Here is a 24,064-nt window from a genome sequence, read left to right as displayed (position 1 = left end):
GGTAGCATTTCATTTCAGGTACCTTATTTGGTTAAATAAACTACTTGCCAAACACTTACAAAAAATAAGACTAAATTTTGGTCAAATAAGTTTACTTTGACTAAATCAAATCACCCGAAATCGCCACAAACAGTCTTAGACTACCAATTCAACTCATTATTCGTTAACACCCGTAGCCGTAGGTACGAGTACCACTATTCATAAATAGAATCGTGGTTGCATAATGGGGAAGTCAGAAGTGGCACATATCTCTCATTCTCTCCCCCACAAAACAATCTGCAATACATCCAAATAGAATACTGCTAAACGCTTGACGAAGAAAGACACCACATAGAATACAATCATACTCTGATACAGTCATACAATCATACTCGTATGATATGATTTACAGTGAATCAAATATATTAATTAAATTATAAAGAAAAAGAGAGAATAATGCAAAGCAAATGTAAAGAATCCTACAGATAATCTCCTAAAGCAAGGCATCATTCATCGCAAATCTTTCTAATCATCTCACTAATTGCCTCATAATTGTAAGCTTAATTACTCTCCCTACTTCAATTAAACAACTGTTAGTTTTTGATTTCTAATTTTGATTTTGATTGATTTATTGCTGGTAATTGTTGCTTAATTTGTGTTTTTTTTTCTGTAATTGCAATTGATTAATGCTGTTTATTGGAAAATTTGTGATTAATGATTGTTCATCCGGAATATTGAACGATTTCACAATCGAATTAGTGGAGTTGTTGCACTGTAAGATAAATTTAGTGTGAGTTTATGATTAATGCTGTTAATTGAAAAATTTGTGATTAATGATTGTTCATCCGGAATATTGAAGGATTTCGCAATCGAATTAGTGGAGTTGTTGTAGTGTAAGTTTGTTGTAGTGCGAGTTTATGATTCGTGATGTTTTCGTAAGTTTACGGTACGGATTTAGCGGAGAATGGATAGGTTGGTGATTAGGTGAGAGGTTAGAAAGTTCGTCATCTAAATATAGTGGTTATGTGTAAAGTGTGGAGTATGCTGTGAGCTGAATTCAGTTCTGTAGCGATTCGAACAAATATGAGTATTAGGTATAGGACTATAGGTACATTTTATAATGGTTGGTTAGTTTTGACTTTTGAGGATGTCTCATTTTGAACTCGGATGGTTGCGAGTTGGCCACATGAGTGGTCATTGAAGATATGATCATGTGACATGTGCGGTTAGTAATTGATAGAAGATGTCTAATGACTGCCACAACAACCTTACCCCATTGAATTTAGGTATAGGTCCAGTATAATGGTTAGTAATTTCGAGGATGTCTTAGTTTGAACTCGATTATGAGTTGGCCAAATGAGTGATCATTGAAGATATGCGTATGTGACATGTGCGGTTAGTAATTGATAGAAGATGTCTAATGACTGCAAGTGCAACAACAACCTTAGTTCATTGCCTCAACGCTCTGGGAGGCTGGTAGGAGGAGGAGGGGGTCGAGGGTTGTTGGAGGTACGCAACGTTACCTAAATTTCTAGATGACGCAAAATGAATGTTGCATTGAGAATTGCATCATAACTCATGTTGAATGAGTATTATGTCCATTTACTCTAGCTTTGGTTATTGCCTGAGTAGTTGCAATCATTGACCAATTTCTCTGGAATTGATTTATTACTACATAACACATGGGTGACTAGATAAGGGTGACCAGAGACCACATGTGATGCAGGGGTACACTCCAGCTCTAAAGTTGGTAAGTTACTTACCTTTAGATGAAGCGCATGAGTTCCTACCTGAGATAGTGAAAGATAGGCTTCAGGGTTCAATAGTTTTGCTTTCATTTCTCCTTTTCAATGTTTGCATAATTCACTTTTTCTAGGGTATAAGCAATACTAGCAAATATTGTGTGGAAGATTGCGAATTAGTACGTATCAGTACGTGATACCGATGAGGGGGCTGCGAATTTGACAACCATGGTCTTGTCACTAGTGGCGGATCGAGAAAATATTTTTTCCCGGGATCAATTGATGAAAATATAAAGGTTTTTTTTTTAATATCCAAGGTATAAAACTATAAATTTCATTTATTTTGGCCAAAAAATTGGACAAAATAAACAAAAAAAATTGTTTTCCAGGGTCCCGGGACCCCGGATCCATACAAATGGATCCGCCATTGCTTGTCGCTAATGTTGTGGAACTCTGCTCCGTCCTGCTATACAATATTGCTTTTATTATGTCTATGGAATATATATCCTTTCTACTAAGAAAAAGAGTGATTGTTGGGTTGCGATTCTTTTTTGGTTGTGAATCAAACTTATAAAATCACTTGTCTTTTTATGTGTTCAGGCACTGAATGAATCTCTTGTACATGTGCTAGGAGTTTGACATATCGCGCTGACATGGACCGTACTCATAGGTAACATGTCTCTCTTTCTTGAGATGCTTTTCTCCAATTCATCTCTATCATTTTCGTATTTTCTATCTTTTGATATAGTGGATTTTTCTCGTATTGATACATGCTTATGTTTCCACAGTTCACTAGAGAAGGTTTTTTCAATCGGTGATGCATACTGCGGAGATTTTCTCGGTATGCTTCCTAATGGCAAGGGGAAGTACACATGGTCAGATGGGACAGTTTATGAGGGTGATTGGGAAGAGGGTAAGATGACTGGAAAGGGATGCATTGTTTGGCCATCAGGATCAAGATATGAGGGTGATTTCTCTGGCGGTTACCTTCATGGTCAAGGAGCTTATATTACAGCTGATAAATGTACCTATAATGGAGCTTGGAGGATGAATACTAAGCATGGATTTGGAAGAAAAAAATATTCAAATTCGGATTTGTATGAAGGATCATGGAAAGAAGGACTTCGTCAAGGAAGTGGGAAGTATATCTGGAGTTCAGGAAATTCATATATTGGTACATGGAAAGGTGGGAAGATGAGTGGTAAAGGACTTCTGAAGTGGGCGAATGGGGATATTTTTTATGGCTGTTGGTTGAATGGACTACGAGATGGATCAGGTTTTTATCGCTTTGCCGATGGGGGTTGTTATTGTGGGAACTGGAGCAGGGGTTCCAAAGATGGCCGGGGAACATTTTATCCTGCTGGTAGCAAGCATATATCTTTGAAGAAATGGTGCAAGTCTGCAGGTTTTCAAGGAATTTTAAGAGGGGAGTCGTCTCATAGTTCAATAGGTAATCATGGAAGCTTAAGAGATGAACTGTCTCAAGGTTCAGCTCTGAATGCTGAAGAGAATAAAAGAGAAGAACCACAAATTAAACGTAGCATTTCTGAGAGAGTTTCTAGTGGCAGTCTAGTTGGAAGTTCAAGTCAAATTTCTTCTAAGGCGTCAGCTGAAAAAGATTGCATTATAGGTGATATTGAAAGGGAATTATTAATGAAAGATAGCTCATGCCAAGCCGCTTCATGTTCTGCTGATAATGATCAACAAGACAAGAAAGATGAGAGTGACATAGCCCTTGAAAGAGAATATATGCAAGGCGTATTGATTAGAGAACGTGTCAGGAAGGTTTCAGGGAAATCTCTCAAAGTGAAAAGTCATGGGAAATTTAGTTCAAAAGAAGTCAAACCGAGTTCCTGCTTAAAGATATCCAACAGCAACCAAAGTCACTATTTTATGTATAATCTGCAGCTTGGGATCAGGTAACCCATTTTTGTTTCTCTTTTCAAAATCCTCACTCTGCAATTGGTCAGAGTTAAAATACGTAAGACACAAAATCAAAATGACATTTTGATTATGGCTTGTTAAGTAAAATAGGTGATGCCTGTCTTCTACGAAACATCCACTGACATGGGGACATGGGGTTGGTGTGTCAGTGGTATGAAGTGACACTCTTATTCTAACAGAGAGGTTGTTTTATGAGAAATATAGGCAAAGACACTCACGTCAATGATTAGCTTTTGTCGACCTATTGCAATCTCTCAAGATCCACTGAGCTTAGTGAAAATTACAAATCATACACCCTGTTCTTAAAAAACTAAATTATGAGCTGTTCTCCAATTAAGAGGCTAATTATAATTTTCTAGAGAAAGTTGTTATGCTATAAGTTCTACTGCATGCTCCTTTTGATGTAAATACTCGGAAGTGTTCTTCACACTTCCATTCATTAATGCTAGTGGGTCTTAGTTTTATCACTTTCTGCATTACCCATGTTTTCTATTTTGTTACGACCTGCATATCTTGAGCACTTAGTCTGGTCATTTATCTCTTTCTGAATGTGCAGGTACACTGTTGGCAAGATTACACCCGTGCCTGCTCGTGAAGTCAGATCTACTGATTTTTCTAAACAAGCCAGAATCAAAATGTTTTTTCCCAAAAAGGGTTCCCAACTTACACCTCCACATTATTCTCTCGATTTTTACTGGAAGGACTATTGCCCTATGGTATTCAGGTGTGATTTCCATTATACAGCTCCAACTAATTTTATAACTAATGTATTATTTTTATGATGTTTCCAAATTTGTACTTCGTATTATTTTAAGGTAGTATGAAAAGTGTTCTATTTTAGAGTTGTAAGCTTGTAAATGTCCAGCTCTTGGTGAGACCATGTACCTTATCACATAGGAAACAGGCTCCAGACATCTGGCCATCTGATGAACATTTAGTTTTAAGTTGGGCTTGAACTTTATCTTGATTCTTGATGGAAAATGGGATTAACATAGGAGTCTAGTTTTTTTCTATATTAGATGATAATGCTATCAGTATGGTTTAAGGGCTATAAAACACATCTGCAGTAGCTATCATCTATTTTCTCCGTCATCTTAAAGGCTTCTCCTATCATGGGCACTTTATCGGGTGCACCAAGTCAGTGTGGCGTGTGAAGGGTTTTATGAATCTACATGATGTAAAATTTATTCAACATTTCGCAGTTGTCATTTGCATAGTTTTCTGAACTTTTTTAATGCCTGGTCAACAAGATCTGGACTCCATTTTTCTGGACTTTAATTTTCTGATTCTAAGACAGTACATAGTGTTATTTTGGCAGTGTTGTTCGTATTCTGTTTTTTTTTTTCTTGCTGATGTTAATGCTTGACTCATGACTTTTGCGTTGAAATTATTTCGAGAAAATTGGGTTTTTTTTTTAATTGGAGTTTTTTTTCCTTTTCGGTTTTCAAAATCGTTTTAATCTTTATTCTCGATTTAAATTCTAAGTTTTTATAAAAGAAATCCGGACTTCGATTTTAAAATCTTAAGTTTACCTTCTTTTGTACGGAGTATTATGTTTCACTCCCCTTTGTTTTTCACGTTTTCTTTTCTATATTTTCGCATTTTGAGGTGTGCGTTCACCCATGGATGGTTCTAAAGGATGATTCATGTTGTTGTTGTTGTTGTAATTGTAATTGCAGGAATCTGAGGGAGTTGTTTAAGTTAGATGCTGCAGATTATATGATGTCCATTTGCGGTGATGATGGGTTAAGAGAGATTTCTTCCCCTGGGAAAAGTGGAAGCATGTTTTATGTTTCTCATGATGATAGATTCGTGATTAAGACTTTAAGGACATCTGAATTAGAGGTTAGACTTTAGAGAAGTATTTTGGGTCATAGTTCATGTTGCTCTCTTACTCTTTTCAATTCTGCTGATGGAAAAGATTTGCATGTTCGTAGGTATTTCTCAGAATGCTTCCCCGCTACTACGATCATGTGAAATTACACGAGAATACTCTTATCACAAAGTTTTTTGGCCTTCATCGTATTGAATTGAAATGTGGAAGAAAGGTACATATTATTTACACCTTTTTTTTATCTTCGTATATATTCGTATTCTGAGAACGTAAATTTTGTTTTTTCTGTAAGGGTTTTAATTTAATTGATGAAAAACAACTTGAAAAATGATGTTTTAATTTATATGTGCCGGGTTTAATATCGAGAACTATAAGTATCTTCTCGAACTTGGCGCAGTATTCGGTAAAAAATTGAAGCTATTTTTGTTTCAGTGTAAGGACGTTAGGAGCGCTAATAGCATATCTAGGTTGCATTGAAATTTTGTAAATTTATGGACCTTTTATTGTTATCTTTTTGCATGATATGATTCCTTAAAAAAGGTTTCTTTAATGGAAGTTCATAAATATCTTTGTTCCTCAGATTCAGCCACATCACACATACAACTTGAGGATTCACTTAATATAAATTTGTGATTGTGATTATCTTAGAAGTTGTCTTTAGCTTTGGCCTTTAAAGAACCCTCGACAGTTGAGAATAAAATAGTCGCCAATTGCAAAATTAATTGACTACAATGATGTGTGAAAAAATGGTACACGCTATTGTTTTTTTGGTGAATTCGCTGTCATTGTTTTTGTAGATATTACCCGTTATTAATTTTTTCGGATGTGATTTGTTGCTTTTGTTATTAAATATTCTGGTAACAGGTACGCTTTGTGGTCATGGGGAATATGTTTTACACTGAGTTAAGTATACATCGACGTTATGACTTGAAAGGATCGACTTATGGAAGATACACAAGCAAAGAGAAGATTAAGCAGAATGGAACCCTAAAGGATCTTGACTTGTCATACGAATTTTATATGGATCGATCATTACGTGATGCACTATTTGAGTAAGTTATTCCTACATCGTAAACATGTCTCTACTTTAATCAGCCAAAAAGGTGAGCATGATTGTCACTCTGGTATCCTTAGTGCCCCTTTGTCTTTCTGAATATCTAAAACAGCAATTACTGAGGAAGTCGAATCAATGAGCTGGTTTCTCAAACATTTCTATAAGTTTACTTTACATTCATAGCAATTCTGAAAAGTCTTGGGAGCATTCTCTGAGGTTGGTGGAAAATACGCCGGATGGAACTGTTTGGCTACAAGTGTACAACAAGAGAAACATTAATTTGATCACCCATCTGTCCTACTGTATTATGAAATTACATGGAAGATAGTAGAGTAAACCTTGCACAGATCTTGCAGTTGATAGCCAGTTACGTGGTTGAAGATGCTCAGTGACAAGGATGTTGGTGTCACTCATTTCGTTTAGTGAGGCGGCTCCTTACCTTTCAAAAATCAAAAGACTAGTTTTTTACGGGTTTTCGCTTCTTTGTTTTGACAGACCAATGGCTACAATAAGAAGATTTAAAACATCAACATGGTAGCCCATTTGAATTTTACACTCTACAATGAACTATTGTTTGGCTCCTATGATCATTGGTATCGCCTTTAGATATGACTCTACCCTATATCACCTACTGCTAAATTCCTTCTATTACCATTGGAGTTCCCCTTTGAATGTGACTCTCATTAAGTAGTCGTGAGAACGGGAGAATTTTTTTTTGATGCTGCAAAGTATATGAACATTTGCTCCTAGTATGGACTGCATAAAGTAGGATTGTATGCCGTTTGACCTGGGTAAGTGTATTAACTACTTTTAAGCATTTTATGCACACAATTACTGAAGTGGTGGCTGCTACTTCTAGTTTTATATACACTGATTTATGCGTATGCATTTATGAGATATTTACTTATTTAGCAGTTTCTTCATTGTGGAATAGTCTTTGTTTGCTTGCAGACAAATTGAATTGGACTGCATGTTTCTTCAATCTCAAGGAATAATCGATTATAGTCTTCTGCTTGGGTTGCATTTTCGGGCTCCCGAGCATCTGAAGACTATCATAGAATCACCAGATGCATCTAACAACAATGAGAATAATGCTTCAATTGATGGTATGGTGTTCTACTAATACTTTCATTTCTCACTCAGACACTGCATGGTTTGTTTTCTGATCTGGTATCTGAGGGCTCTGTTTTCTAGGGAAGTGAAAATTCTTTATTCTTTCAGATGCTCTGTTTAAAGAAAGAAATTGTAATTTCACTCTACCTGGATGTTAAAATGCATTAGCCTCGGTTTAGATTCATGCTTGACATGTGGGTTCACATAAAAAAACAAACAAAATAAACATCCACACATCAATGCCTGTTATGTAAAATGGTTTAATGTTTTAAGAGTGCAGCATTCAATCAAATTGACAGGTATACAACGTATTAAGTCTCTCAGTTGATCTTGTCAGATCCAGGAAAGTTGGTTCAAGTCTTAGAGAGTAGTTTCTCATTGTGCTTGATGACCTCCTTGGGGTCTTATGTTTAAATTACTAACGAAATTGAGAAGGGTAAAAATAAAATAAAAAAATACTTGGGCTGTGCTTTCAAATGCTATGATACCTAATTTTGTAGGGCTAATACACATTCTTTTCTTGCTATAAATTTATTTTGGGCATTGCTCTAATGAATTCATAATGATGGTGTTTTGACATCAGTTTCTGTCTATTTGATTATTTTACTTCTCTTTTATTTTTTTATTACAAACTGCTCTTTTTGTTTATCATACTCATTGTTGGTATTTGCTTATCCCTTTCCCATTTAAGTGTCTTCTTAGTTCTCATTTAAAAGGGTTTTAATCATTCTTCATATCATTTCACATATCATGCTTCCTTATAGATCGATCGTGTTTGTGATTCATATATTTGCCTTTTATGTATTTTCATGTATAGGCATGAACTCAATAGCTGGACTTGCAGTTCCTCCGACAGGCCTTATGTTGGTTACACATGAACCGGGGTCTGTAAACACTGCTCCTGGTCCTCATATTAGAGGGAGTACTTTGAGGGCATACTCTGTTGGTGATAGGGAAGTTGATCTCCTGCTCCCTGGAACTGGAAGGTATATTATCCTGCTGTAGTTATTGCAACTTCAGTATTGTCGGCATTGACCTTATGTTTGCTGCACTATCTATCTTGTAGTAATATTTTTGGACCGGTTGATCTCTCGTGATTTTTAAATAGATTTCACTTCCACTGGTGCAGGCTAAGGGTACAATTGGGTGTAAACATGCCAGCTATGGCAAACCGTAAGGTTCAAGAAAATGATGCAGATTCAATGGAAGTAGAACTCTTTGAGGTTTACGATGTTGTTCTCTATCTTGGCATCATAGATATATTGCAAAATTACAGTTTAAGAAAGAAAATTGAGCATTCAGGCAAATCGGTGTTTTTAGACCCAATGTCTATATCTGTTCTTGAACCAAAGTTGTATGCGAGGCGTTTCATCAATTTCTTGGAGAAAGTTTTCCCGGATCCCTGAGTATTTTCCATTACTCAAAAGAATAGTTATTGCTTCATTTTACGAATTTCAAAATCCGTGATGAAATTTGGTTGTTCCCTATCAAAGTGCCACCGCATTACGGCAGGCGCTATATTTGCCTTGTGCCTTGGAATTTTTTCTGCACTGCCGGTGCTCTGATTTCTTTATCTTCTGAGTGATCGTTTCGGATTTGGACGGAACGACCGAAATCAATGTCAGATTGGAAGAGCAAGCTGGGTTTACCTTCAAGAATGTGCAAGGAGAGGCGTGGATAAAATGCTGATGTAAACTAGATGTAAATCTTCAATGAACAATGAAGTCTTGGTACAGTTGTTGTAAAGAAAAAACCCATCAAGGACTCGTGTAATTTTCTCGTAAATTTGATAATTTTTTGAAAACTTATCTTAGAAATTAATAAAATTTGTGAAGTTTTTGGGAAGATTATAACAAAATGGATCACGAGATCTCGAGTTTTTCATGAAGTTATGTTTCAGAGACCCTTTAGGAGCCGCTTTCTTGAGAGCGTAGTTTTGAGGATGGATCCATTGGATAAATACGTTTGTTGCAAAAGCCTGAAAATTTCCCCCAAATTTTTCTGCTACTTTTGAATGTATGCGTTGCGGCAATGTGAAGCTGAATAGGGAAGAAAAGGGCAAAACCAGATTAACAGTATTGTACGGACTTATTTTTTGATGAAAAAGAAATCGCACATATACGAGGAAAAAATACACTTGTAGAGGAAATATCATCAGCCTAATACTGTACTAACCAAGACCACCACAACATCAGAGGCCTTAATCCCAAAATGATTTGGGGTCGACTAACATGAATCATCCTTTAGAACCGTCCATGAGTGAACGCACCTCAAAATGCGCAAAACCAAGACCACAACCATATAAAAAAAAAAAAGGCAAAGCTCGAGAGGGACTAAGTACATGCCAGCCGGTTTGTCTATGATTCAGTCAGGCGCCAGTCTGCATTCTGGACTAGGTTTTACCAGAAAAGACCGCTTACTGGTCAGAAACGGACTGGCCAAAAGCCTAGACTGGAAGAGAACATATACTAAAGACCGGACCTGGAGACCGGTCCATCCCATACAATCAAAACACAATTGCACAAATGGCCAACTTGAGTCCCAGTGTTGATTGGCAAATTAAGAAAACCACATTATCACAGATTAGTTCTCTCACATACATTACAAAGAGGCTAGATTACAGACGCAGCTCATTTCCCGTGAAACAAGTGTGCTCTGCTTTCCTACTTTAAAGACTATTTGAAACCTAAGAAAAAACAACGGTGTCCACATGCATAATTAAAATTTGTACTCAGTACTATGAAGCTGCAGTCGTGGGTCATTTGGAATTGAGAGCAAATGATAATTTAGGCCTTGACTTGTTCTTGCCAAGCAACTTCATCTGTTTAGCGCGTTCTTCCTCTTCCTGCTGTTTCTTCCTGCGCATAGCCTCTTCCTTGCGCCTCTGCATTTCTTCCAGTTCACGATATCGTTCCTCCTCCCTCTGCTGTTGCTCTAGTGCTTCCATTCTCTGTGCCTCCTCAAGCTTGCGTCGATTTTCTATCAGCATTTTTTCAAGTTCTTCCTTCTCCTTACGCGCTTGTTCCTGTAAAGCAATATGACAAGTGGACATTTGCACCTTGTTTGGATGAATACATTTAGGGAAAAGGGAGAGCGGGAAATAAGGAGTGCAATATCCTGTGTTTGGATATAAAATTAGGTCAGACGGAGAGTGGTGGATCCATTTTCCCTCGTAACCTATGAAAAAATAAAAGGAAACTTTTCTGCACTAATTCCACCTCCCTCCGCTTCTCTCCTAGTATCCTATTATTCCTATCCATACAAAGTGGACTCTTGGGATGAAACTCATCATTTCAAAAACCCTTTTAACTTCAAAAGAGCGCGCAAGCCTAAAGTTCAATGTGTGCCTCTTATCACATTAACTCTTAACTTTTAGGATTTAATTAACTCATTTACATGTCAGCCCTCTTCAAAATCCAAGAAAGAATATTACTTCGTAAGTTTTATACTCTGTGTTTGGCTTCAGTGGAAACAATAACACCCCTATGAATTATCTGACTTAAAATAGAGCAAAAAAATATCTTATATCTTCCGACTCTCTGGGCTACTGGAGTGACCAACAAAATCAAATGTAAACTGGTAAGTATGACATAATTGACTCCATTGACAGTGAAGCAGAATTTCAATCAAGAATTTAAGATGAATTATAATGCTCTACTTGCCTCTTTTCGCTGAGCCTCAAGTACAGCAGCTTGCTTCTCTTTCTCAAGCTCAACAGTAATTTCTTCACGTAACTTCTTTCGCCCTTCCTCTATCCGTTTCTGTATTTCTTGCTTGATTTCCTCAGAAGCCAAGCTGTCAGCAACTTTTTTTTGAATTGCTTCCTCTACTCTCCTAGCAGTTTCTTCCTCTATTAGTTTTAATTCTGCTTCTTGCTGACGCCTGTTCGGAAAAGAGCTATTATTAATCGTAAATATCAGAACAAATATACAGGTTTGGCATCCTATATTCCCTTTACAAACCATTCAACAGTTACATGTAGCACAGCTCTTAATAAGATTCTACTGCTAGATACAAAGAAGCGACATGGATGCCGAGTTTTTTTATGTCTTGTCTTTGCTAATTTGAAATTTAATGAAAGGCAAACCAACCTTTATGCTTGACAATTTATTATACTTGTGTTTTTAAGGCATACCTCTAACTGAATCCAGATCCAAACAATGATAAAACTGGTGTACAGTAGATAAAGGAGGCAGCCAATGGATCATCAAACACAACAAGTTGAACTATAGCAGTATCTTCCTTCAGAACAGCCTGTGGAGAAGAATGTCAAGTAACTTGCTGCACTTAAAAACTAATCAGGACAATACTTGTGCTCTCAAAGCAAACATCAGAAGACTGCATTGTTCAGGATAGATGACAAGTTCTCTGCAGATTTAATGTTTGGAAAACAGCCAATAATTTCAAATACATAAAAACTATATCTTGTTGATTGATTAAAGGGCGCCAAAAGGAGTGACATTAATGTACTTAGACACCAAGGGATGAAACCCATATATAGAATAGAAGAGTGAGGCTATCACGAGAAATTTTGTCTATAAGGAGATGAAAACTTGCATAGTGGTGAGGATGGAGCACTTGACTCCCAACTATAGAATAACCTAAAGAGGCAGAAGTACTTTATTTCTCTTTTCGAAGAAAACTGGGAAGTTGGGTACACAATGGAATAAAATGCTTCCGAACACCAGCCTCTGAAACAGCCAGGTAATTCCAGTCCAGCTCCAATTGGGTTTCATAGTAGATGCTTCAGGTTGTCAAAACCCAACAGATAGAGAGAGAAACCAGAGACACTCGTCAACATGGTCAACATTTTATGATGGAATCTTGTGAATAACTTCTAGGTGTTCCATCGGTTTTCAAGAGGGGATTGCCAGTTGTTTAATCTTAAGAAAATATACAATATTCATTGCCAGGTATATCAATGCGAGTATAAAGGATTAATATGAAATAAAAACTTTATAACTTGCTCGCCACATCCACTTGACAACACAAACTAAACCAGTAAGTAATATGTTTACTAAATGTCATGCACAATTCTCTCAGCCTGGGGCCTGGGCTACCGGATTCACTTGATTCACAACGAATCGCAAATCCGCTCGAGCATACATGGTGGTTACTTAAAATCAACATAACATTCTATAAGAGCGAATAGCTTATAGCATGTTGCACAATCATAACTAAATAGGCAAACAGTCTCAAACTCTCAGCACCATTAACAATGGCATTAAATCAAGGCTGCAATACTGATTCGCAACAATTGTTAAAAAGTTTTGACGATCACCAAGACCAAATTCACTAGGTAATACTAGTCACATTTAATGAGATTAGACCACGGGAGACGATTTCATGACTGAAACCACGAACTAATACTATGCTACTAAGAATGTGGCCCATCTAAAATGTCTATCGCCCATCTGAAAAACTATCATTGAAAAACTATCATTGTGACCTCTCATAGTTTTTCAGAAAACACTTCCATGACCACAATATCTAACTCTGGGTACAAGTGCTTCATTCAAACAACTGAAATATAAATAGATATACTATGCTAGCGGCTAGCACGTGAAAGTCTTTTTTTACATAATAGTCCCAATCAAAGATTATTTTTCAAGCAGCTAATTCTTGGTCACTATTGTGTAGCTAACATCTGCTAGAGTTACAAGGATTACAACAGAAACTGATGCAGGCTTAAGCTCCTTGTCAGACAGATAACACCAAAGAGCAAACACACCCAAAAAAAAATTATCTTCAATGGTAACCAAGCAGAAAATTCACAGGGACAAACTGCAAGCCATATGAAGTCAAAATAACTGATTGTCTAACCCATAACAACAGCTACAGAACCAACTATAGAAAGGAGGCAAACAGAGTTAAAAAAAAAAAAATCCAATCCAAAATACTGCAAAAGAAAAATATACCTTTGTTTTTCTTCTTCTAGTTTCAACTTCTCACTTGTGCTTTTGCGCTCTATTGAGTCAAGACTTGGACTACGTGATTTACGTACAGGAGACGGTGAAGTGCTGATACTGCGCCGATGCTTATGCCGCCTAGGTGAAGGTGAGCGACTTTTGTGACGCCTAGATGAAGGTGAACGACTTTTGTGGCGTCTAGGTGAAGGTGAACGACTTTTGTGACGCCTAGGTGAGCGAGAACGATGTTTGCGACGTCGTGGAGAGATAGAACGACTTTTTCGTCTGTAGGACAAAAGGAAATCTGTTGAGCAACAACTAATATCCCTTAATGTTACATACCATAAAAAAAAGAATTAATTACCCCCTGAAGCACAAGAAATCCAAAGCCATCTGCAGTTACCTTGTTAAATTGTAAACAAAAATCTTTGAGTTCTCCATCTTTATTCAAATGATGATGCTAATCACAAAGGAGGAAGCAAGTAAAGCCAGCAGCACATACTACCTGCTTGCTTCCCAATGTTGGGAAGCAACTTCACACGAGTTCTTACAGGAAAAATCGTCATAATGTAATCTTACACATTTCACATAATTAACATTAACTGCTGTCTTTCATTTTACAAATTTGAAAAAACCACAAATTACAAACGAATAATAAATGGAGTGATCAACAAAGCCCCCATCGTCAACAAGAAGGTAGCATCACTTTAGAGAAACATATACCTTACAAGCACTGAATTATAACAAATTCATTTGCATTGACGAAGAAACTTTTACAAAAAAAGGTCCAAACAAAAACAGCCCAGCCGAATAACACCAATCATCAGATGATCCACTGAACTGATCAGAGGTGGCAACAGGTGGTGTCCTTTTACCCAAAAGTTAAAATGGTTAACTATAAAAATGCACATTATGTTACTGACTAATAGACAACATAATCCCATGTTAATTAGGCTTAGGTCAAATTTGCAGTGTGAAAATTCATATTCTAGTTTCGCCCTAATTTGTGACATAACCCAATTCATAAACTTTCCTATCTAGCAAAATCTTCTAGTATCACTTAGGCCGTGTTCTTTTGGACTTAATTTTGCTGAACCAAACATATAAGAGTTGAACTGAACTTATAGGAGCTCAACTGAACTTATAAACTTATAAGAGTTGAACTGCCTAGTTCAGACAGTTTCAGTCCAAAAGAACGAGGCCTTATAGAAAAATGAGTATGAATTGAACTAAACCTTTCTAAGCTGAACTTATAAGAGCTGAACTGAACTAATAGAAGCTGAACTGAATTTATATGAGTTGAATTGAACTTAAAAAGAGCGACTTTAAGTCCAAAGAACAGGGCCTTAATCAAGTCAAGTACCAAAAACAAATATTGATCACACACACTTTGGAAATAAATAAAAACTATAAATTTTACCATGTGTGTTTTTCAATTTTCAAAATTCTATCACATACCCTCTATTTAATATCATCCAATCTACTCACTCCGACCCAATCATTTGTCTACCTTTATATTCTTACGATTGGGACGGAGGGAGTACCTTTAAAGGCTGAGACTCAATGAAAAGTTCCTCAAATAACCTAAATATTCAAAAGTCGCGTCTTTTAAGTACAAGTATTATGCCTAGTCACTTTGAATTGATTACTCGTCCATAGTTTATAGAGCCATCAACAAAATCATCATTTACTTGTTCATTTACTCGTCAATAAGTAACTTTTCATGACAAAACTTAAACAGTTCAAAAACCCCAAAACCGAAAATATATGATAGAATTCGAAAAGAAAAAAAATCAGAAGGGATTCAACACACTAAATCCCAAAAAAACATGCAAGTGATACAACCTAGGTTAGTTCTACACTTTAGGTAGGCTAATGAGCTCACGTACCCGTTTCCGACACTCAACCATGTACATTTGAACATCGGTACGACACTTCGATACTTCAATTAGACAGAAACTTATCCATTTTTCATAAAAAATATCCGTATCCGACCCTTCAAACCGAATCACAACAAAAACAGCAGCTAAAACAACTCGAACAAGATAACCTAATCGAAAACACAATAAAATAATAAAATTAATCTAGAAAACATACGATTAATTGTTGAAGAAAAGAGGGAAAGAGAAGGAAGAAATTAACGGAGTAACCTGGTATAAGGTGATCGACTTCGATCTCTATGACTTCTTCTACTTCGTCTATACGACGGAGATCTTGATCTTGATATATCTCTTCCCATTATTTTTTCAATTAATCGTCGATTTTATTTGGGGGTAATTGATTTCTGGGATTAGAATTCAATTAATTGGTGCAATCGAGTATAATAAACATGTACCTGGAAGAGGGATTATTAATTGAATTAATGCAGAAAGTTAATTAGGGTTCATAGTTTAATTGAATTGATTTGGGGAAAGAAGAGATGAGGAATGGCGTTGATTGAGTTCATGTAATAACCCTAGGTGTTTGTTTGACGAGATAAAGTAGAGCTGGGAAATAGTGACCGATCCATGAAAGTAATTGGGTTGTCACGAAAGCTAAATGAGTCGAGTTAGATTGGGTCTTACGACACGAACTCAACTAAAATAAGTCATTTAAATTTTAATCTAAATGGATTGAAATCAAGGTGGGTTGACCGATTAACCTATTCAACTCATATGGAAGTATATCATAGAATCCGTATAGAGCTGGACAAAACTAAAGACATTTTCGATTGCGTACATGTTAGCCTCATCAAAACACCATTGTCATCAATTGTTTATTTCGAGTTTCAATTTTGTTTAAATCATGAATATCAAATCTAACCCGGGGGGGGGAGGGGGGGGGGGCTGAATTTGAGATGAAGTTAAGAATCCAAGTCGATTTAAAAACCGCGAAAGTGGTAATAAGTCCCTTAACTCTGTTCAATTGTGAAATTAGGCATTTAGGCCCCATAAGTTTTATTTGGAGCAATCAAGCCCCTTAAGTTTCACCAAAAGTGAAATTCAATCCCATTTTTTAATTTTCAGAAGAATTTTAATTAAAAACATTTTATATTAGTATTAAATAATTTATTAAATAATTAAAAATTAGTAATTGCAACTTTACGGATTTCTACATAATTTATTAATCATTGAAGAACACTTTTACATACATATTTAGTAAATTGTTTATAATTTATATAATATTCATACATATATAATAAATTGTCTATATACTATCAAATTCAAATCAAAACAATTTTCAATATTTAATATAAATATAAAAGTTCTAAAATTATAAAACAAAATATTTTATATTTGATAAATTGTATTAAGTGATTTTAATAGAAGAATTTGGTGAAAATTATGAAAATGGGGTTGAATTTCACTGTTGGTGATACTTAAGGGGCTTGATTGCTCCAAATAAAACTTATGGGGCCTAATTTCACAATTGAACAAAGTTAAGGGGCTTAATTACCACTTTCTCGATTTAAAAACTGAAATGGATCAATCCTGATTTAACAACTAACACATTTTTCTTCACAAAAGTAATAATAGCTATTATTGTGTATTATAATGTAAATAGCTATATTACTCCGTATTACTTTTGTGTCAGAAAATTATTAAGAGAATTTAAAAATTGAAATCACTAGCTTTGAGGTATAAAAAATATTTTGTTTAAAATATATTTTAGCACATTTATCAATTCTCTTAATTAATTGTTGGTTAGTAGTACATCTTTTTTACTCAAAGCAAAATACAATGACGAGAAATGTGAACAATTAATAAAATATCACTATTATATAAGTAATTTATTTTTTTACGTGCATTTATTTCACGAGATCTAAACTAGTTTATATCTAATAATTTTCGAATGGTAAAGCGAAAAAATATACATGTAAATTTTGTGTGTAACAGAAGCACAAAACTAGTTTGTTTAATAGTCCTAAGTCGTAACTATCGATAGTAACAATAGATTTAAGAATACTTGTTGTGTTCTCGTGTCGTATTAATAAACACACTTATTTTATCCAAGCCTGTTAACTTCATGCGGGGTACATGGGGTACATATCGTGTTATCGTGTCTTGTTAATGATGTCCCTTAATTATACAATGAAAATCCCCAAAAGTAGTCTTTAGAACATGTACATTGGTTGAAATTTAGTGACCCAAATACACTCGGTCTCTTTAATTGGGGTGTCACATCAATGTGGGAGGTTCCCCATCATTTGGGGCTCCCCTAGTTTGAAGGAACCTTCCCAAATTAAACAACAAATGGGACATGGCCATGTGGCAGGTGGGACACATAAAATTAATATAGGCAAATTTGTTGGGGAACTCTATTGATGCAAGATATAGTAATAAAATGGGAAGAAGAAATGAAAAAAATTAGTGAAAAGTGAGGTGGACGAATAAGTAAAAGAGAGAGAAAATATGGGAAGGTCAATGGATGTAAGGCCCTGTTCTTTTGGACTTAAAGTCACTTAATATAAGTTCACTTCAGATCTTATAAGTTTAGTTCGATTCGATTCGATTCGATTCGATCCTATAAGTTCGATTCGATTCGATCCTATAAGTTCGATTCGATCCTATAAGTTCGATTCGATTCGATTCGAGATCCAATAAGTTCAGTTCAGATCTTATAAGTTAAGTTAAGTTCAAATCCTATAAGTTCAGTTCAGTTCAGATCAGATAAGTTTCAGTCCAAAAGAACAGTGCCTAAATACTCATAACATCTTCAGAAGTATAAAATTAACAGCAAGGACAAGTTTATTTTTCACCTTTCATATTTCTTCCAATATTTGTATACTTCTTTTCAATTTTCTTGTCTTCGTGTAAACAACAAACGTAAACAAAAGACAATAGCGAACGAGTAAAACTTATAACAATGTAAAACAACCACCGTAAATGAATAGAAGACCGAGTGCAATAGTACATATTGTGTTGTTACATAAGAGCATCCGCAAAGGTGAGCCTCCCCATATTTTTTCTTTCCTTTTCTTATTCGTCCACCTCATTTTCCACTAACTTTTCCATTTACTTTCCCCATTTCATAATTACATTTATGCAACAATGGGGTTCCCCAATTCACACACAAAAATTTGGGAACCTGCCCAAAAGTAACAAAAATTACCTTACTTTTTTTTGGGAGCTCCTCTAAAAACAGTGGAACCCCAAATGTTGGGGAGCTTTGTGCAACAATGAGGAGCCCCATATGAGGAGAGAGAGGACATATGGGGAGGCACCTCCCCACCTTTGCGGATGCTCTAAGGAGTACTCCGTAAATGACCGACCATACACTTATATCGGAGTAATTACTAAGCGTATCTTGGGGGGGATAAGTTTCACCAGTTTAGCAGCCCGACTCTTTGAAACTTCGACAACTTCGTTCCCGACAAGAGTACGGAAACTATAATCACATATTATGGTCTCAAGATTACACGAAATAAGCACGATAAACAATATTAAATCGACGTCTAATTTCCATCCACAAAATCCAGCTACCTGGAATTCTTTCAGATTTGGATGACCTGTTCGCTCTATTTCCATTTCATACATACTTTCGAAGTACTCCCAATCTTGGGTCATCTCAGTTTCAACATCGTCACTAGACGAGTCCAATTCCTTTAGCCGAGAAGCCTCCTCCAACAAGCTATCATCCATATTTCGAAACTGCAAATTTATATTTACGGTGCCATTTGTTAGTCGTTACAAGATGTATAAGTGAACTTCCGAACTGGTAACAATTCCTCTTATACCTCTTATACTAAAAGAATAAGAGATCTTCCAAATTTTCCCGCCTAAATGAATTTGACTATAATTGGGGTTTTATTATCTCATATCTGCAATTTGGCTTTTATTATCATATCTGTAATTGGGCTTTCATTATATTATATCTACAACTGCATTATACTAATAACTTTCCCTTTTCCATCGATTGATACAAAACATTAATAATAATAAATTTTACAATTAAATTTTAAAATGAGTTAAATATCAGTTGTATAATAATAAATTCACGCGGGATTTATACTAGTCGTAAAACAATTGATCAACTTCACCTTATCAAAAAAAACTATGAGAAACAACTATTTTACTCTGCTACTTTCGAGAAACAACATGAATGCTCAATTGAAATATGACTATGGACAATGGTTGTAGTGAAACATTACCTCGACCTTAAATTTACGCAGCTTTGGGCATGCCTTTAGAAATTGATTTATGGGAGCAAGCTCATATTCGTACGCATTAACCATTATCGTCAACTGCTTGAGATTGCAGAAATTTGGAAGAGATCCAGCAGATAATGCACAGAACTGACATAAAAATGGATCACCGTAAGCTCAAAAGGTTACTCATACAATATCACAAATTATACAATAAGACCGTTTGTGTGGTGCACCACTTCAAAAGTGACCATTTTATATTACTCTATATTATAAAGATACTAAATTTAAGGGTAATTTGATAACTTATAACTTGAATAAGTCGCTTTTTCAAATCTTATACCTAAGATAACTTTCTTTAAAATCTTATACCTAAACTAACATTTTCTTCCAAATTTGATACCAAATCTGATAAAAAGCCTTGAATTGACAATCTTACCCTTACTAATTAAACATCGGATAATTTACGCGGTACCCCTAAGATTTGCCACTTTGCACGAAATACCCAAATTTTTGATCCGGAAATCTTAAAGAGGTCATAACTCGTGTTTACGAGTTCCAAAAGTGACGAATTTTTTTTCCAAATCGTTCATCTTTCCGAGAACTACAATTTGAAAAAAAAAATTGTTGCATTTGGATTCCGCTACTAGGAGTTATTGTGCGTAAGTTTTTTCGACCGAACAAACTTTGAATGAGCATATCTCCTGGTCACGAGTTCCAAATTCGTCAATTTTTTTTTTCAAATCGTAGCACTCGGAAAGATGATCGATTTGAAAAAAAATCTTCACTTTCTAAGTTAGTAAACACGAGTTATGATCTCTTTAAGTTTTTCGGATCAAAAATTTGGGTATTTTGTGCAAATTGTCCAACTTCAGGGGTACCACGTGAATTATCCGATTAAACATTGTCATCCTTTGCCTATCTATTAACACACACATCCACGATTACCACCACTAAAATCCATCAAATTAGTAAGGGCAAAATCGTTAATTTAGGGATTTTTTTAAGATTTGGTATCAAGTTTAGAAAAAAATGTTATTTTAGGTATAACATTTTAAAGAAAATTATCTTAGGTATAAGATTTGAAAAAGTGAGTTATTCAAGGTATAAGTTATCAAATTACCCTAAATTTAAAAGTATAAAATGGTCACTGTTTATTATAAAGGGGTTACTTTTTGTTTGTCACACGCAATAACTAGTTAACTACTATGGAAGGGAAAACATGCATAAACAGGAATTGATGATAAAAAGATTAGAAGAACCAAAGAAAATAATCCACTGACCTCCATAGCAAGGGAAAGCTTGGAGATTTGTGTAAGGTGTGAGTTTTGCTGGAAGAATGGGGCAAAATCTGAAACACAAAATCCATCAAACCTTGCTTCAACAAGATTCGATACGTTCTTGAACAAACACTGCCTTTGACCAATGATCCTTCCAACAACGATAATGAAGATATAGAAGATTGACAACCTCAATGTCTACTTCTTCTAAATTCTCGCAATTTAAAATCGCCAAGTGCTTGAACTTGCTACATAAACCTACAACCTTGAATCTCACCAGTGTCTGTGAACGCTCAACATGAAGTCGTTCCAAGGAACGAGATTGTGCCTGTAACAACAAATTTGCGTTTAAATCTGCAAACAAGAGATAAAACACAAACAAATGCAACAAAATAATAATTTTATTAATCAAAAGGATTTCGGGTACAATCTACTAGTTATTCTACTGATTCAATTTCCGCAATGAATGAACAGGAGGGTCTTGATTTGAAGACTTGATTCTCCTTGGATGAATTTGACTTGCTTCTCTTCAATTGACGGCGACGAACGCTTGATGTCGATTCAAAGAGTAATTTAGTATTCAATTCAAATCTGGAATTTAAAATGAATGTAATTTCTTCTCTTGTTTTCTCTTGGGAGAGATTTTGTAGAGAATGTTTTGTAGAAGGGTTTTGGGTTTGTAGTGTATTTTTGGTGTAAATGTGTTGATTTTTGTAATTGTGGTGATTAGTCTTATGAGAATGAATACCCTCCGTATTTATAAGACCAATTAGCTGCTTTTCATTTTCCGTAAACATGCAAACAAGTGAAACAACTTTCCACTATTCTCGTTGACTTTCTCTCTGGATTTGTGCTCACTTCCCATATTTAGTGGAACCATAATATTATTGTTATTGACCAAGCCCTTCTCTTCTGCTTATCATTATCCCATAAGATAATGATATATGATGTATGCCAAATGGACCATCAGCAGGTCCACCGCCCACTTCAACAATGCATACATTGTTTTATTTTCGGGAACTTCGTGGGCTGCTCAAGCTTTTCGAGTCCAATTTGGACTTCGCACCATTACTTTTTGGCCCAAACATTTACGTCCCATACTCCATATTAGAAACACGACACAACCCATTTTCGGAGTGGATCGATTTTATTTCTTAACAATATGACTAAGATGACATATTTGTTCGGGTTAAAATCCACCGACCCATTTCTCAGTCGATAGACTTTCACATAAGTCAATATTTGACTTTGACCCGTTATAAAAATGTAAGACATATTTTTATGTCTACAGTGCCAATACGTATTCAAGAATATCTCCACTATCAGTGACATCTAGTGATGGCTTTACGGCGTTTAAAGTAAGAGTGTATACAGAGTTCCCAGTGAACCGCAAGTCGAGCTCTAGGTTCTTAACTTTCTTCGATATTGCAAATCTCACCCATTTGTCAATCTGATGAGCGTCGCTGCTCTCAAAGTCAAAACAGACTCTGAATGTGTTGATGCAGGGGCTGCAATGTAAATTCAGTACTTGATTCACCCAATTTATATATCTATCTATATATGGATTCCTTGTGGCAGGAACGCTAAAATAGAGATGCTTTAAATCTGGGAGTACAAAGAAGTGATTAAAGTCCAAATGAGTCCTCATGGCCCAAAGGTATCTCCATCGTTTTGAAAGAATGCTGGTTTGTGCTGCCTCTTTCATCCCCATACGAGATACAAACTTCATTAGAATGTCATCGGGAAGTTCACTTATACGATCCTCACCCTTGTCACATTCCTGAAACAATATCCCCAATGCGGCCGAAAATTCAACAAAATGATGTTTTAATTCTTTCCCGTCTAGAAAAACGTAACTTAGAGTTTATTTTCCAATGTTTTAGTATATGTGTTATGTGTAGACTTCTATATATTACATCATTTACATGATACACTACATTAAACATATTTCCATGTTTGTTTTTACAAAATAGCGGATAGTAAATAGAAAGAAGCGTAAACAACAACAACATTACCCCAGTCCCTCAATGGCTCCCGCAAATTGCGGGGTAGGAGGGGGGGGGGGTCGGCTGTTTCCGAATGACCCAAGATGAAAATTGTGTCAAGAACTGCATCGAAGGACTGCTAGTTCACAAGAGAAAGAAGCGCATTCACTTTAGTAAGCCATTTTGCTTTACTCCATCATAATCCAGAAAGATGCGTAAACACTAGCAAAAAAAATAAAGTGATCGGTTGATGTGGCCATAATATCGGCGTGTTCCTCTACGAAGATATATAACAAATTAACAACAATTCCTTGAGATAACAAGGGTTATTCAACATAACGACAAATTGAAAATTTTTCTTTGGAAAGCCTGTGTTGACGGCCTTCCGACGAAAAGTAGACTTGTCAAGAGTCGTATTAATATCCACCTCATTGTGTTATGTGCAACAATTCTATTGAAAACAAAGATCATTTCTTTTATGAATGTCCCTTGATTGAGTTGTCATCCAAGACCTGAACATTATTAGTTTCAACGAGTTTTTGTCAAATTATGATAATATTACAAGTCAAAGTTTTCTAATGAAACTTAATTATCTCAAAGATTTAATTTCAAAAGATGATTTCATTAAGATTATTTTTATCTGGTGGAATGCATGATCTCATAGAAATGATATTATCTTTAATAATGTTAATTTAAGTATCAACAAACTTATTACTTTATGTAATAATAGCACTAAGACTTGGAATGTAGACTTGGAATGTGACTAGATTTAAGGATCTCAACAATCCCGAGATAGAAGTGTCAGCTAGAAACAACTCTAGTAAGGAAGAAGTTTGGTGGGAAAAACCTAAAAACGGTTTCCTAAAACTAAATTTTGACGGATCGAGAATAGAAGGTAATAAAGCTGCTTTAGGATATTCTATAAGAGATGATAATGGTAAAGTCGTTTTGTTGGGAGCAAAAAAGTGCGGATCCAATAGTATCCTCGTTGCGGAAGCTCTCGCTTTAAAAGAAGACATTTTAGGAGCTAAATACTTAGGAATCTCAAAGATAATTGTGGAGGGTGATAATTTATGTGTTATTAACTCGATTCGAGGTTC

General features: G+C 35.6%; 3 protein-coding genes across 8 annotated transcripts; 1 reads left to right on the top strand and 2 right to left on the bottom strand.

Moving 5' to 3' along the window:
• Positions 1-225: 225 nt before the first annotated feature.
• Positions 226-9,511, top strand: LOC141643869 (phosphatidylinositol 4-phosphate 5-kinase 8-like). 2 transcript variants are annotated; one of them, XM_074453204.1, is made up of 10 exons: positions 226-522; positions 2,322-2,391; positions 2,510-3,640; positions 4,222-4,389; positions 5,345-5,510; positions 5,603-5,713; positions 6,364-6,551; positions 7,505-7,659; positions 8,484-8,652; positions 8,796-9,511. In XM_074453204.1, exons 2-10 carry the CDS (start codon positions 2,375-2,377, stop codon positions 9,070-9,072), a joined length of 2,382 nt encoding a protein of 793 aa, XP_074309305.1. In that variant the 5' UTR covers positions 226-522; positions 2,322-2,374; the 3' UTR covers positions 9,073-9,511. The 2 variants fall into 2 exon arrangements, with proteins under 2 accessions (XP_074309305.1, XP_074309304.1); XM_074453203.1 differs by having other exon boundaries at positions 227-533.
• A 672-nt stretch (positions 9,512-10,183) lies between these two features.
• LOC141643868 (uncharacterized) lies at positions 10,184-16,084 on the bottom strand. Of its 4 annotated transcripts, XM_074453202.1 has the most exons (5): positions 15,726-15,796; positions 13,940-13,978; positions 13,585-13,860; positions 11,329-11,548; positions 10,184-10,691 (listed from the first exon to the last, which is right to left on the bottom strand). In XM_074453202.1, exons 2-5 carry the CDS (start codon positions 13,966-13,968, stop codon positions 10,425-10,427), a joined length of 792 nt encoding a protein of 263 aa, XP_074309303.1. In that variant the 5' UTR covers positions 13,969-13,978; positions 15,726-15,796; the 3' UTR covers positions 10,184-10,424. The 4 variants fall into 4 exon arrangements, with proteins under 4 accessions (XP_074309303.1, XP_074309300.1, XP_074309301.1 ...); XM_074453199.1 differs by lacking the exon at positions 13,940-13,978 and having other exon boundaries at positions 15,726-16,084; XM_074453200.1 differs by lacking the exon at positions 13,940-13,978 and having other exon boundaries at positions 13,979-16,026.
• A 2,653-nt stretch (positions 16,085-18,737) lies between these two features.
• On the bottom strand, positions 18,738-21,707 carry LOC141631786 (uncharacterized). 2 transcript variants are annotated; one of them, XM_074444409.1, is made up of 4 exons: positions 21,407-21,707; positions 20,983-21,307; positions 19,706-19,849; positions 18,738-19,205 (listed from the first exon to the last, which is right to left on the bottom strand). In XM_074444409.1, the coding sequence occupies exons 2-4, from the start codon at positions 20,986-20,988 to the stop codon at positions 18,834-18,836; spliced, it is 522 nt and encodes a 173-aa protein (XP_074300510.1). In that variant the 5' UTR covers positions 20,989-21,307; positions 21,407-21,707; the 3' UTR covers positions 18,738-18,833. The 2 variants fall into 2 exon arrangements, with proteins under 2 accessions (XP_074300510.1, XP_074300515.1); XM_074444414.1 differs by having other exon boundaries at positions 21,414-21,707.
• Positions 21,708-24,064: the final 2,357 nt, after the last annotated feature.

The sequence above is a fragment of the Silene latifolia genome, chromosome 2, assembly GCF_048544455.1.
Source record: "Silene latifolia isolate original U9 population chromosome 2, ASM4854445v1, whole genome shotgun sequence".
Lineage (NCBI taxonomy): Eukaryota > Viridiplantae > Streptophyta > Magnoliopsida > Caryophyllales > Caryophyllaceae > Silene > Silene latifolia.
Note: the sequence above shows the minus strand (reverse complement) of the source record. Positions and strands in the feature narration are given on the sequence as shown.

Excerpts from the sequence above, each read along its gene's own strand:
- LOC141643869 (XM_074453204.1), top strand. Across the intron at positions 4,390-5,344 it reads TATTGCCCTATGGTATTCAG|GAATCTGAGGGAGTTGTTTA; the intron begins GTGTGATTTCCA and ends TTGTAATTGCAG. Across the intron at positions 5,511-5,602 it reads TAAGGACATCTGAATTAGAG|GTATTTCTCAGAATGCTTCC; the intron begins GTTAGACTTTAG and ends GCATGTTCGTAG.
- LOC141643868 (XM_074453199.1), bottom strand. The coding sequence starts at position 15,814 with ATGGGAAGAGATATATCAAGATCAAGATCTCCGTCGTATAGACGAAGT. Across the intron at positions 13,861-15,725 it reads AGTCGATCACCTTATACCAG|ACGAAAAAGTCGTTCTATCT; the intron begins GTTACTCCGTTA and ends TTTGTCCTACAG. Across the intron at positions 10,692-11,328 it reads TTGAGGCTCAGCGAAAAGAG|GAACAAGCGCGTAAGGAGAA; the intron begins GCAAGTAGAGCA and ends ATTGCTTTACAG.
- LOC141631786 (XM_074444409.1), bottom strand. Across the intron at positions 19,206-19,705 it reads TGCGTAAATTTAAGGTCGAG|TTTCGAAATATGGATGATAG; the intron begins GTAATGTTTCAC and ends ATAAATTTGCAG.